The sequence below is a fragment of the Oryctolagus cuniculus genome, chromosome 14, assembly GCF_964237555.1.
Source record: "Oryctolagus cuniculus chromosome 14, mOryCun1.1, whole genome shotgun sequence".
NCBI classification, from domain to species: domain Eukaryota; kingdom Metazoa; phylum Chordata; class Mammalia; order Lagomorpha; family Leporidae; genus Oryctolagus; species Oryctolagus cuniculus.
Genome location: NC_091445.1, coordinates 66,158,397 through 66,174,077, shown reverse-complemented (window position 1 = coordinate 66,174,077; position 15,681 = coordinate 66,158,397). Strand labels below are relative to the sequence as shown.

Genomic DNA, 15,681 nt, shown 5'->3' with positions numbered 1-15,681 from the left:
AAAGAAAAAGAAAATGACAGTCATGGCTATGCTTCAAAATAGAAATTATCTACTACAGTATGATTTTGCTATTTTTATATTTTAAAATGATTTTGGGAAGTGAGATACTCAGCAGACTCATAGAATGGCAGATGCCCTAAATAGCACTCTGGCCTCAGAATCAGCCCTAAAGGCATTCAGATCTGGCTGAAAAGCCCATGAGAATATTTCAGGCATGGAAAGCCAAGACACTCTGGCAAAAGATCTCTGTGAGTGAGATCTCAGTGGAAAGAACAGGTCTTCAAAGAAGGAGGTACCTTTCTCTGAAGGGAGGAGAGAACTCCACTTTGACTACGACCTTGTCTAAACAAGATAAGAGTCGGAGAACTCAGAGGGCTTCCATAGCCTTGGAAACTCATGACTGGAGCATAGGGAGATTACTGATGCCATAGACAGGAGTGTCAATTGGTAAAGTCAACAACAGGAGTCACTGTGCACTTACTCCTCATGTAGGATCTCTGTCCTTAATGTGCTGTGCATTGAGATTTAATGCTATAACGAGTACTCAAATAATATATTTCACTTTGTGTTTCTATGGGGGTGCAAACTGTTGAAATCTTTACTTAATGCATACTAAACTGATCCTCTGTAAAAAAAAAAAAAGAAAAGAAAAGAAAAGAAAAGAAAAGAAAAGAAAAGAAACTATCAACTCCCAACTTGACTCTCACTGGGATTAAACATGACAATAGGTCTGATCTGATTTCATCATCATTAAAAAAAAATCATCTATTATTTTTCACTTTATGTTTCTGTGTGGGAGCAAACTGTTGAAATCCTTACTTAATGTATACTAAGCTGATCTTCTGTATATTAAGATAATCAAAAATGAATCTTGATGTGAATGGAAGGGGAGAGGGAGTGGGAAAGGGGAGGGTTGTGGGTGGGAGGGACGGTATGGGGGGGAAGCCATAGTAATCCATTATTCGTACTTTGGAAACGTATATTCATTAAATAAAAGTTAAAAATAAAAAAATATATATATATATATATTTTTATCTGACTTGCATCTCTTTAAAAATGTGTAAACATTGGAATGTTCAAAAACTTTAAAGCAAACATGTTTCTAGGAATTTGCCCTAAAAACGTTATGAGAAAAGAAGACAGATTTCCAATCACAAAAATATTCATAAAGTTTTGTTTATAATAATAAAAAAGGAAAGAATATAAATGTCAAATAGTAGCAAAGTGAATAAACAAATAGGAATATTCATAGACTAGAACATAATACAGCCATTACAAGTTCATGCTGTATGTTAGGTTAAAACAATGGAACATAAACATGTATATTAATATATAAATAATATATAAAATATCCTATTATTTTAAATTATAAGCTAAGCACACAATTAGAAAATAAGCTGAAAGTATAAATATCAAAAGGCTGCTATATGTATTTCTCATTAATGATGAAATTATGAGTACAACTCTTTTCACGCTTTTTCTGTGTTTTCTTCAACAAACATTTTATAATAAAGAAAAAACAGACATGATTAGAAGTTCTCTATTACATCTCAGATCAAGTGTAGCATTTTCTTTGCATTACTTGGGTATTACACTTGAAAACACTGCAAAATGTTTGATTTTTTCATTGACAGTTCAGTATGTGTGAACTAAAACAAAGCAGACATTTTGCTAATTTGCAGGTGTTTGTTTGAAATAAGAAAAGTTGAATCTAGTCAATATGAAATACATTTTGAATTATCTACTACTTTCATTCCATGCTTTGCTATTTCTCTAACAAAGAGTTAGGAATTGCCTTCAACTTTTAGCCTATGTTACATTTCTAGACATTGGTAAGATTATAAAAGTTTTTCAAAAAGCAAAAAGAAAAGTCCTTCAAAAAATAAATGTAGAAATTACTACAATACTAATTATTAAACAAGTCATACTTTTCTCACTTCAAAATTATTTACATAGTTTTCTAGAAACATTACTTAGTGAACATGCAATAGTTAATATCATTGTAGACATGCCTGTGCTATTTGCGCATGTAAATAATCAAATATACAGTTCTGTGTGGACCTACCTGTGTCTTGGTACAGCCACTGCATTCTGACCAAGAGCCATAGGAATCCCACTGGCAATTGACTGGAGAGGAACCACTGTCGCAGTGGCAAGTTGTCCATCATAAAGCAGGTAGACAAGTATGTGAGGAATATGCAAAGAATAATCAAGACAAAGAATTGTCAAAAATAGTCAAAATCTGCTTCAAATTTTTTTCCTGAGACACTAAAAATATCCCAGAATACATAAAAATGGGGAGATTCATTTTTTAGAGGTTAACATTTATTAAATATCTGTTATAAACAAAATAATATTGAGACACTAGAGTGTACAAATAAGAGGTTACTGACTATTGATAGAGTAAGACAGACAGATATACAAATATCATAATATAATACATGTAATTTGATAGATTTCATAACAGAAATGTGCACAATGGAATGTGACATGGAAATATGGATGGGGAGCATTTGGAGTTGGCAGGTTAGGGGAGAACATATAGAGGAAGGTGTTTTGGCCTTTGAGAGAATCTGAATGATAAACTGAAGAGTTATTCAGAAATTGTTAACTGAGACAAGAAGCTCTAAAAAGACCCTAACAGAAGTGGGAAACTAAAAACAGGCAGAGGCTAACTGGATAGAAATTTAAACTTGTGTTCCCCCATTTCATATTTTTTAAAGATTTATTTATTTTATTTGAAAGTTAAACAGAGAGAAAAGGATAGGCAGAGAGAGAGAGAGAGAGAGGCCTTCTATCTGCTGATTCACTCCCCATGGCCTCAATGGTCCAAGCTGTGCAGATCCGATGCCAGGAGCCTCTTCTGGGTCTCCCACGTGGGTGCAGGGGCCCCACTTGGGCCATCTTCTACTGATTTCCCGGGCCGTAGCAGAGCTGGACTGGAAGTGGAGCAGCTGGAACTTGAACCAGCGCCCATGTGGGATGTCAGCACTGCAAGCCGCAGCTTTACTTGCTAAGCCACAGTGCCAGCCTCTCCCCCATTTCATTTAGACCACTTTTCAAGCACACACCCAAATGGAGCAATTTGAGTTCACACAATCTCATTGAAATAAAAGGCATGTGAAAAATGGAGAGTTAACTCACACAATGCTCAGTTCTTGGCCAAGTCACATCGAGGAAGTCACGTGTGTTAGTTCTAAGACATTCAGTAGCCTTTGTTTAAAACAATGTCTTACAAGAAGCAAAGGAGCAACTTGACTCTCACTGGGATTAAACATGACAATAGGTCTGATCTGATTGCATCATCATTTAAAAAATCATCTATTATTTTTCATTTTATGTTTCTGTGTGGGAGCAAACTGTTGAAATCTTTACTTAATGTATGCTAAACTGATCTTCTGTAGATAAAGAGAATCGAAAATGAATCTTGATGTGAATGGAAGGGGAGAGGGAGTGGGAGAGGGGAGGGTTGCGGGTGGGAGGGACGTTATGGGGGGGGGGGCCATTGTAATCCATAAGCTGTACTTTGGAAATTTATATTCATTAAATGAAAGTTAAAAAAAAAAGGGGGGGGAAGAAGCAAAGGAGCTAAGACTCCTAATTTCTGGATTTGTGGCACATTGATAAGCTGGGACACATCTTGAGTCAAGGTAATTAACTTAAGACTCAGTTTACAAAAATCTGAGTGTTTTTTGATGCAGAAATATTTACTAAACTTATTGTGATCTGTCTAGTTTGTGTCCTAGGGAGAGGCTTTCCCCAAACACAGAGGTTTAGGACAAGAAGTTTGCTTGGCTTTCCTTCCTCGCTATTCCCATACCATCCCCTACAGGCCTCTCCTGGAGCCCTAGGATATTGCATTGCAAGGAAATGTCTCATTGTCTGAATCACCAAGTACACTCAGTGCCATCTTGCTCCTGTTTGTATCCCAAGCACCCCCCCCCCACATACATGGCAACTGGCACATATTCTGATAATCCAACAAGTGCTCTGTCCCACTAATCTGAGAATGAAAGCAAACAAGACTACAGAAAAATGATGCTACGTTTTTCTAGGTCTCAAGAATCAAGAAAAGTATTTTCTCAAAAAACTCTCGACCTTTAAGTTCAGAAAATGTTTTTTAAGGATTATGTTTAAAGACCAAATAGTGGACTGGGGTAGGCATATGGCAAACCTGTATCCCATATCAGAGTGCCTGGTTCAGGACCTGGCTGCTCTGTTTTCCATCCAGTTTCCAGCTGATACATATGGGAGGCAGCAGAGATGGCTTAGGTACTTGGGTCACTGCCGCTCACATACAGCACTCAGACTGAGTTCCAGGCTTCTGGCTTCAGTCTGGCCCAGTTCTGCCTGTTGGGAACATCTGGGGAGCAAACAAGCGGATAGAAATCCCTCTCTCCCTCTCTCTCTCTCTCAACTCCCCCTCCCCTACCTTTCAAATAAAATGAAAATTAATATTTTTTAAATATTGCTCTGGGATATGTAGGTCTGTTATGATTCTCTGAATTACAGGTAAAACCATGGGATGGGACAAAGATCTTGAGGTATTTTTAATCTTCAGTTTTATTCCTTACAAGGAAAAAAATAATAATATAGTAATAAAAAATAAAATTTGTAATAATAAGAAAACACACTTTTGTTATGTGGACATAAACGGTAACTGCAGAGGCCTAAGTCAACCAGGGTGCTGCCTTTGCTGTGGGGATGACCTACAGTTGGTTCCCAGATAACAGGACCTTTCAATGGACTTCAGCTCTGACCAAGGAAGCACCAGCCGGGGGCAAGGAAACAACTGTCCCTTGAGAAGGAGGGAGTTTTAGGTCTCAGGACCACTGTAAAGAGAGTGACTTACCTCCCACTGTCTGCCCTTCCCTGCATATAGATCACATTCCAATGTGGGAGTGAGTGTGGAATGCTCCTCCTTAATCAATATGGGAGTCTATTGACGACTATTAACGCTCTTCCATTTTCAATAAGGCATTCTTGATTTTCCAATGTGACTGATAACCACACACAAATCTGTGTTGTTTTTAACTTAACTCAGTGCATGCACCCACCCTGTAAGAACAGTGTAAAATCTATAACCAAATTCAGACTGTGGCACAGCTAACACAGGCAACTGTTTGTTTCCAAGTTTAAATCCACAGTTTGACTTACTGAACAAATTTTAACTTTGAGTTTTCAGCCACTCTCTGATTTTTTCAGTTAACAGTTACCACTGCCTTTTCTAAAAAATATAGAAAAAACAAAACACATTGAAGAAATAAACTCACTGAAGATGCAATGTAAAACCAGACCATACCAAAGAATTTCCTTCAAATGTTTTACAAAGAATTTTTAATGATTTTCAATACAACATAAAAAATTCTCACCTTGAAAAACTTTGAAATTCTCCCATAAATCCCACAAAAATGAATAAACTGATTGCCTGAAGAAAAAAAAAAAACAATAAAGCATTAGTATGTCTTGAGTTTCTTTAACTAGTTGAATACCAATATACTTGTACAAGTCAAGAACTGTGAGTTGGGAGTACAAAGAGTGAAATAACCACAGAGAAGGTCAAATGACTCTGCTTTTAAGTTTCCATTTTAGAAGTTTGAAGTTTCCTCAAAAAATCAAAAAGAGAAAAAGATTAAAAAGAGAACTAACATGATTCAGCAATCCCTCCTGCTGTGTATACAGGCAAAGGAAAAAAAGTCAATATGTCAAAGAGACCATCTCACTCCCACGTTAATTGTAGCATTATTCACAATAGCCAAGACATGGAATCAACCTATGTCCATCAATGGATGAAGAGAGAAAAGAAGTGTGACGTACATAGATATACACATAGATAATGTTAGAGTAGGCAGTTAGAGAGCCATGGGCAGGGGCCCCCAGGCTAGGACACCTGTGCTCCAGCCATTCAGCACCAGTAAAACTGCAACTTCTCAGGAGCCACAGAGATAGCTGTGGTCAGCTCATCCCTGCTCCAAGGAAGACTCCACCTTCAAAGTCACCATGACAGATCCTGTCTGAGAATTAAGACCAAATTGGTCTACCTCCCTCTTCCCAGAAAACCCTCCCCACTTCTACAGAAACTCCAATCCAGGGGAGGAATAAACCACCACTCAATTAAGATACAGGCAATTAAAGACTTTCCCTGGAGCTGATTAAGCAACTGCCCCCTCAGCTCTTTCCCAAGTGTACATTTGCTTTTGCTCAATAAACTTCACTTCTTCCTTGAGTTGAACTCGCTCTGAATTCCTTTTCTGGCAAGTTCAAGAACTGAAGTGACACCCTCTGCACCAGCAATCTGGTAACATGCACATAATGAAATACTACTTGGCCTTTAAAAAAAAGGAAATCCGGATAATTGCAGCAATATGGACAAAGACATAACATTATGTGAAATAAGCCAAGTACAAACACCAGCTCATCTTGCTTATAAGTGTAATCTTAAAATGTTTAACTCATAGAAGTATGAAGTAGAATATTAAAAATTTTAAGAAGGAAGGAAGGAAGGGAGGGAGGGAGGGAGGGAGGAAATAAGTTGCTTACCAGAGGCTGAGGGTGGGGATGAGGGGTTGGAGAAATATTGGTCAAAGTATACCCTGATTTCATTTAGATGAGAGGAATAAGTTCAAGAGATCTATTGCACAACATGGTGACTATAGTTAAAACAATGTATTGAATACTTGAAAATGGTCGAGAGTAGATTTTAAATATTCTCAACACTAATGATAAGTGTGGGAGGTGATATATATGTTAATTCGTTCATTTGAGATATTCCACAGTGTACAGAGAAGAGTATTTGTTTGTTTGTTTGGTTGGTTTTTTTGACAGGCAGAGTGGATAGTGAGAGAGAGAGAGAGACAGAGAGAAAGGTCTTCCTTTGCCATTGGTTCACCCTCCAATGGCCGCCACGGCTGGCGCACTGCGGCTGGCGCACCGCGCTGATCCAAAGGCAGGAGCCAGGTACTTATCCTGGTCTCCCATGGGGTGCAGGGCCCAAGCACTTGGGCCATCCTCCACTGCACTCCCGGGCCATAGCAGAGAGCTAGCCTGGAAGAGGGGCAACCGGGACAGAATCCGGCGCCCCGACCAGAACTAGAACCCGGTGTGTCGGCGCTGCAAGGCGGAGGATTAGCCTATTGAGCCGTGGTGCTGGCCAGAGAAGAGTTTTAAAACATGTTGTATATAATAAATATACACAATTTTTATTTGTGAAAATAAGAAAAATTTAAATCTTATACATAAAAGTTTTATATTGTTCTATGGACTCCACCTCCTACTGTTTATTTCTGCAAAGAAAACTAGGAGTTGGGTGATGCCAAATGAAAATGCTCAGTACAGTGAAATGGCCTCAGGCACTTCCTTAGGGTTCCACCATCTTTCAATGCCTTTCTCCACTCCCCTTCTCTCTAACTTCAGCACCAGGAGGACACACAGAGGAGAGAAAGCCTGGAAGAGAAAGATGATGGTGCTTTATAAATGAGTAATCAAAAGTTAAGGCACAAGGACACGTGTTTTCCCAGTGCACAAAACACCTACATCATAAATCACAGTACATAAGTTCAAGGCCCAGTTCCACTTCCAACCCAGCTTCCTACTAATGTGTATCCTGGGAGGCAGCAGATGATGGCTCAAATATTCAGGTTCCTGCCAGCTATACAGGGGACCCAGACAGAGTTCTGGGTTCAAGTCTTTGGCCTGCCCAAGAGTGAACCAGTGGATGGAAGATCTCTCTCCCCCATGCCCCCTCACATTGTGTGTGTGTGTCTGTTGCTCTGCCTTTCAAATAAATATAAATAAATAAAACTTAAGGGAAACAGTTAAGACACAGCCAATAGGCAGGAGCAGTGACTCTCATCTTACTCTGTAGTACTGTGAGTGGCTTCTTCAATGTTTAAAATACCCCCCAGGCCTTTTTTTTTTTTTTAATCTTTTATTTAATGAATATAAATTTCCAAAGTACAACTCATGGGTTACAATGGCTTTCCCCCCCATACCGTCCCTCCCTCCCACAACCCTCCCCTTTCCCACTCCCTCTCCCCTTCCATTCACATCAAGATTCATTTTCGATTATCTTAATATACAGAAGATCAGCTTAGTATACCTTAAGTAAGGATTTCAACAGTTTGTTCCCACACAGAAACATAAAGTGAAAAATAATAGATGATTTTTTTTAAATGATGATGAAATCAGATCAGACCTATTGTCATGTTTAATCCCAGTGAGAGTCAAGTTGGGAATTGATAGTTTCTTTTTTTTTTTTTTTTTTAACAGAAGATCAGTTTAGTGTACATTAAGTAAAGATTTCAACAGTTTGCACCCCCATAGAAACACAAAGTGAAATATACTGTTTGAGTACTCGTTATAGCATTAAGCCTCAGTGTACAGCACATTAAGGACAGAGATCCTACATGAGGAGTAAGTGCACAGTGACTCCTGTTGTTGACTTTACAAATTGACACTCCTGTTTATGGCATCAGTAATCTCCCTATGCACCAGTCATGAGTTTCCAAGGCTATGGAAGCCCCTTGAGTTCTCCGACTCTTATCTTGTTTAGACAAGGTCATAGTCAAAGTGGAGGTTCTCTCCTCCCTTCAGAGAAAGGCACCTCCCTCTTTGAAGACCTGTTCTTTCCACTGGGATCTCACTCACAGAGATCTTTTTGCCAGAGTGTCTTGGCTTTCCATGCCTGAAATACTCTCATGATACCCCCCAGGCCTTTTCTAATCACCCTATGTGACAGCATAAACCTAAATATGGAGAACTTAATGGGTTACAAAATTGTAAGTAAAATATGACTATATTTTGCTTGAAAAATGCCCTTAACAGACAGGGCTGAGCCAGGCCAAAGCCAAGAACCAGAATTCCATCCGAGCCGCCCATATGTATGGCAGTGACTCAATACTTAAACCATCACCTGCTGCCTCCCTGGTACATTAGCAGGAAGCTGGATTGGAAGCCAAGTGGCCAGGACCCAAACCAGGCACTCTGAGAGGATATTGGGGCATCCCAAGTGGAAGCTTAATGTTCTGCATCACAACACCGTTCCCCACATTTTAATGTGAGGCCAATATTCTTTGTCTTTTACCTAAGCTTCCCAGCCCTCTTTTCCCTCAATGTACCAGACCCTTCCACCAGCTTCCCCAGAACCACCCATCTTATTAGTTACGTTACTTTCGGTCATAAAATACTAGTTTCCCATTTTTGGCTTTTATAGTTCTAAAAATCTTTAATCCCTTTATCCTGATTAGCATATCCAAAAGGGCAGAAAGTTACCAACTTATTAAGATCAACCTGGTAGAGAGTGAGCAATGCTATGAATATTTTTCTTACTTCTATATTTTTAACTGATACATAAAAACTGTACATAGTGTACATAGTGACTGTACATAGTGACTCAAAACATGTATAAATCATGTAAAGGTGAAATCAAGATAAACATATCTGTCTCCACAATTTTTATGGGATTCATATACTTCTTTTTTTTGGAGGGCGGGGTTAGTGCATAGGCATGGGAGCGGGTAGGATGGGTAGTATCATTATGTTCCCAAATCTATATATGAAATACATGAAATGTGTATAACTTAAATAAAATTTCAAAGAAAGAAAATGAAAAAAATAAAGCATTAAGGCAAATGAATATGTTCACCTAGCAATTTTACTTCTGGAGTGTTTTTTCCCCTAAGAAGATAAGCACACAAAAAAGTACAGAGGCAATTTTACTTAATATACAAGTGTTACTTACAAAATAAAGATTTTTTTAATTAGTACAGATTAAAATAGATTCACTATGAAAAAAGTATATACATTAAAAAAAAGATTTATTTTATTTATTTTGAGAGAGAGAGAGAGAGAATCTTCCATCCTCTGTTTACTCACCAAATGGCTGCAACAGCCAGGACTGGGCCAGGCTAAAGCCAGGAACCAAGAAGTTCTTCCAAGTCTCCCACATGGATGTAGGGGCCTAAGGACTTGGGATATCCTCCACTGCTTTCCAGACACATTAAAAGGAAGCTGTGTCAGAAGTAGAGCAGCCAGGACTGGAACTGGTGCCCATATGGGATGTTGGCATCCCAGGAGGTGGCTTAACTCACTTCACCACAGCATTGGCCCCTGAGAAGTATACACTTTAAAATTTTTTTTAAATTATAAACCATCTGTTTTTTTCTTTTAAAATACTATGCATTGTGTCAAGTCATTCTTTCATGTTCCCAGGAAAGCCTATCTCAATCTTTACTATCTCTCTACTATTCATTCTGAAGCACTAAAAATTTCAGGAAAAAAAAAAAACTCTAGAATATTTTAATATCCAAACTTAAATTTATCACCCATTTTTTTCATTTTTGCTCCTACTCCTCAGTTCTTGGGTGCTTATAATAGGGGAGGAGTTGGTAAAATTCCTCCACCTTATACCGCGTCCCCACAAGTTGCTTCTGTCTTCTTAGAAGTCAGAGCAGCAAAAGTGAGAGACACAAGAGTCAAAAAGGATCTTGCTTGACTAATTCAGCTGGCGTCTGGTGAAGGTAAATCAGGGCATGTTAGGTGACTGAATGCTGATTCCTTGTCTCTCACAGGGTTTTGTGGTTCTTTAGCGGGCTCCCCGCTGAGAATCTATAACCACTATTCCTTGGCACAATGACTCATCCCTTTGTTCATCATTTTTGACACTAATCAGTGCCTGCTTCCTCTGAGTTATTTCCATACCGATGCCATCTGTTGGGGTGGCTTCATCAGTCAGCCTCTCGAACAGATTCCCTGACAATCCAAATCTGGCCCCCTTCCAGACATCCACATCTGGCTCATGGATGACCTGCACACATCCTTGTCCTGCCAAATTCTAAATGTCCAGATTGTAACCCACACTGCTAAGTTGATTTACTCCGCTAAAGTAAGCTCTCAATATGGAGTGCATCGAGTACCTCATTCTAGATGCCCCCTGCTTCAAGAACACAACATGGAAGCATATTCCAGAAGGCAGGGGTGCTCTAAGGGTCACCAAATAGATTTGGGGGCTCCTCTCTTTATAATATTATAATATTAGCCGGCACCGCGGCTCAATAGGCTAATCCTCCGCCTTGCGGTGCCGGCACACCGGGTTCTAGTCCCGGTCAGGGCACTGGATTCTGTCCCGGTTGCCCCTCTTCCAGGCCAGCTCTGTACTGTGGCCCGGGAGTGCAGTGGAGGATGGCCCAAGTGCTTGGGCCCTGCACCCCATGGGAGACCAGGATAAGTACCTGGCTCCTGCCATCAGATCAGCGCGGTGCGCTGGCCGCAGCACGCCGGTTGTGGCGGCCATTGGAGGGTGAACCAACGGCAAAAGGAAGACCTTTCTCTCTGTCTCTCTCTCACTATCCACTCTGCCTGTCAAAAAAAAAAATTATAATATTATACAGAATGTTCAACACCTCACTTTGAAATGCAAGAATCCAGGGCTTGCGCTGTGTCGTTAATCCTCTGCCTGTAGTGTCAGCTTCCCATGTGGGTGCCCATTCAAATCTCAGTTGCTCCACTTCCCATCCAGCTCCCTGCTAATGGCCTGGGAAAGCAGCAGAGGATGGCCCAAGTACTTGGACCCCTGTACCCTTGAGGGACACCCAGAAGAAGCTCCTGGCTTCAGCCATTTGGGGAATGAACCAGCAGGTGGAAACTCACTCTCTCTCTCTCTCTCTCTCTCTCTATATATATATATATATAATCTCTATATCTCTGCTTTTCAAATAAATAAATAAATCTTTTAAAAATATATAAATAAATAAAATGTGGGGATCCTCCAGCTTCCTGCTAATGTGTACTCTGGAGGCAGCAGGGATGGCTCAATTACATACATTCCTTCCACCTATGGGGGAGACTTTTCTTGAAAAGAGTTCGAGTTCTTGGCTTCAGCATGACCTAGCACTTACTGTTGTGAGCATTTGGGTAATGAATCAATAAATACAAAAATCTGTGCATGTGTGCGTGCATGTGTGTGTCTGAGCACGTATACACATGTGTCCTGTCTCTGCCTTTCAAATAAAATGAAAATAATTTTTTAAAATTTTAATTAAAAAATGTGGAGATTTTGATATTTACTGTTTTTGGCTTTTGACTCTCAGTCAAAATCAGCAACATGAAAAATCCATTAATGATATCATTTTATATGAATTTTAAAAGAATTTCAAATAAATTTTAGAAAATATATTTTTCACTGTGAGTGCCTTCATCACCATATGCTTGCTCATTATTATCAGCCATCACAGTTAGCTTATTACAAGGCCAATTCTGTTCACAAGTTATTCAAGCTGAATTTACTAACCAAAGGAATTTTTTGAAACTTTGCTAGCTGATTCACTTAAAAGGAGACTGTTACTCTTCCTTGCCACTGGAAAAAGGTACCTTATCAAATAGACAAGAGAGATGGAACGAACACAAATAAAAATGAACCACATGAATGAAAGGAAGACCTCTGAGATGACTCTAAGTTATAGCTTAGTTGAGAAGAAGATACAGTGTTTCTGTACTGCATCAAGGTGCCTAAGATGGAACTACATTCCCCTGAATTTTCTTCTTATCACTGAGCAATGGCTCTCCCTCCTTCCCTTAACACAGTGCAGCCACAGCCCTGATCATGGACCCCGTTGTGCCTGACCACATCCCAGCACTCTGTGAACCACTCCCCAGGCCACAGCCCTCAGGCTCAGCAGAGTCATTGGTTGGCTTACAATCAGCTCAGATGGAAGCCCCTTTGTTTCTGATGTCCTTCTCAAATACCCAAGGACCAAGTCATCCCCTGTCCAGGGGACACAGAGAGAATCAAAGGGGATTTAATGCACATGGATGACAGAGAGTTGAGACCAAAAGATTATCCCTTCTTGAAAGCCCAGACTCAGAAAACTGTTCTTTTGTCTTGATAGCCTGGAGTTTTCCCAAGATTCCCTTCTTTGAAATAATCACAAAAGCATGTCCTTAAGGCTTACTGCAAAATCATGAATATCTACTTTCAAACATAGGTAGGAACTATGCAGCAACTTGGAATGAAATCCTTTGTTGATACTCTATCAACCAATTAAAAGATAAAAGCATGTTTATTATCACAGCAGTAAAATGTCATAATAACTAATGACTGTGAACACATTTTTAAGCACAAAGCAATTATTAAGATGTCTTATCATAAGATAATTAAGGAAGCTGATTGACAGTTAATACAAATATTAGGAGAAAACATGTTAGCTATATGACTTTAGGAAAAGCATCATTCTTTCAAAGCTATCATATATTCTAAATTTTTAAATAAAAATACAGGGCAGAGTAGTAGAAAATAGATTATATAATAAGTCTAACATTGGAAGGCTACATGGCATCCTAGCATAATAACATGATTAAACAAATGAACTTTGTGACTTGTGTTTAATTTTAATTACTCAATTCCACATATTGCATGGATTATTTAATATTCATTTCTCACTCCTCCTTCAAACCCACTGGTAAGTGAGCATGGATTCAGTATTGCAAATGGACAGCCTAGGGACCTCAGAAGCAATCTAGCAGCTGACAGGGCTACAGTATTAGAATGAAACATTTTTTTATGTTTAAATATGAAAATGTATAATAGTAAGATGGTAATGACAATTTCAACTTATTTTTGCACCTGAAGAATTCGGTCTGTGATAGCTATTTCTTTAATCTTGTCTTTGGTTGAACAGCAATTTTTTTGTTTCAACATTTGGCCATTTCATAGTAGGCCAATATCTATCTTTGGCAAACCTTTAATTTCATTCCATCTACTTGTATTTTCTATTCTCACAGTCCTGACCCTTACATCCAGAATTCAAAACTGTAAACTTGCTTGTGAGAAAATTCACTTTTCTATAAAGCTCTGAAATAAGTCAAATAACATTGCATGCCTCTAAATCAAACCCAAAAATAATGCATCGGAAGAAAAATTTTTGTAAGAAAGAACAATAGCAAACTTCAAATTTTTTATGGATTTATCAGGACTTTCATAAGCATTGTCTCCAATTCTCTATTCCAAGCTGTCTGTATCTATAATTTAATTGAAAAGTAAGGAAAGTGAGTTCACTTTGGGTGAACTAACTGTTAAATCTAATTAAATAAGAATATTTAAAAGTCAATCCCAAATCTTGTACACTTTGCTGTGCCCCTCTCCTTATTTGATGTCTTTCATTTAAGCATTACTACTCTTTAATATAGCTTCTTTTACAAAAAGAATCAAGTTAACTTACCTTCATGTTTGGGAAAACATTCAGGGCAGGAGAAAGGAGGAAGATTTCCTCTGTAAGGGTGCAGTAAGATTTCAACAAGAAATTTCAGCAAGAGCACAGCAGGCAGCCTCCCTCTCTGCCTCTCCCTGCTCTGGATTATCTTGGCACTCACATACAGAGCAACTGGGCCTTAGACGTAGCTCCTACCCCAGCCAGATTCTCCAGGGACATCAAGAGCCTGCCCTTAAGCCAGATGCATCTTTTCAACTACATGGGCCTTAGCTACAACCAGCTGGGATTCTTTGGAAACTATAGATATGTTTCTGAGAAACCTATCTGTAAATCAGGAAAGCTAGCAAATGTTCTCAGCTCAATGTTTCAGTGATTTTTCCAGCAAAAGAAATTCTACAAAGTAAGGGATGATCCTCCATCCTGTTTTTATCTACTAAATTAAGAGATATTTTTATGATTCACTGAAAGCGTGTTATGCATCAGACTCAGATTACTTTGTGGGGAAAAACTATAAATGCAGTTTTTTCACATGAAATGTAAATGCAAAGTTCTGGAATAGAATTTTTCCCAAATAAAATATAGCCTAACACAATGCAATATCCATCCGTTTTGGGTTTAGCTTTCACATAACAATCACAAAGAGCACCATGCTTTTGTGTGCTAACATATTTGAGGGCATCACTAATTTTCTCAGGACTTTCCTAGCTCTTTGATGCTCACATCATTCTGCTGGAAAGTTTTTATCACCATCATCTGCCACATCCCTTTTCTTCTCCTCAACTGTCACCTGACCTTTCTCTGCCAGATTATCATATGTCCATAGCTTTGCATTGAGTCTAGCAGTTCTCCAACATCATTTTCATAGATTTCATGAAATATTGCATTTTTCCCCAAGATTTCAGATTTCCTACTGAAATTTTTTTAAGATTGATTCATTTATTTGAAAGACAGAGTCACAGAGAGAGAGGGGGAGAGAGAGAGATCATTATCTGCCGGTTCACTCCCCCAAATTATCCAAATGGCCAAAGCCAGGAACTAGGAGTTTCTTCTAGGTTCCCCAAGTGGGTGCAAGGGACCAAGCACTTGGGCCATCTTCTACTGCTTTCCCAGGTGTCACAGTGCCAGCCCTTCCTATTGAAATTAAGCTACAGTTTTATTTGTATTGTTTAGTCAAATATTCTGATTCTCCCTGCTAGGGGATTAGTGGTAAGACAGACTTAATTTTTAAGTGGGAAAGAAAATCTGAATTGAAAGTGATTCTATAAGTAAACATTTTATCATTGAGTATTTTGCAGTTTTAATGACTTCCTTCCTGTATCCCAAGAACTTGAATAATAACAACTATTAGGGAGTCAATAAAGGCAGAGAAGATATTACCCCAGTTCTTTGTCCCACATAGAAGAATTTCCAAGCAGACAAGCAGCAATATTTAAAAACAAGATTTATTAGAGTCAAAGACCCCCCACCCAGACCAGCA

The 15,681-nt window shown here is 38.9% G+C and overlaps 1 protein-coding gene across 1 annotated transcript in view; it reads right to left on the bottom strand.

Moving 5' to 3' along the window:
* The window catches only part of C7 (complement C7), a 66,474-nt gene extending 51,917 nt beyond the window's left edge, over nt 1-14,557 (bottom strand). Inside the window, exons 1-3 of the mRNA XM_008262152.4 lie at nt 14,214-14,557; nt 5,373-5,428; nt 2,066-2,141 (exon numbers count right to left, since the gene is read on the bottom strand). Of these exons, the coding sequence (XP_008260374.2) occupies nt 2,066-2,141; nt 5,373-5,428; nt 14,214-14,219 (138 nt within the window). The 5' untranslated portion in view covers nt 14,220-14,557. The remainder of the gene's footprint in view (nt 1-2,065; nt 2,142-5,372; nt 5,429-14,213) is intronic.
* Between the last annotated feature and the right edge of the window lie 1,124 nt (nt 14,558-15,681).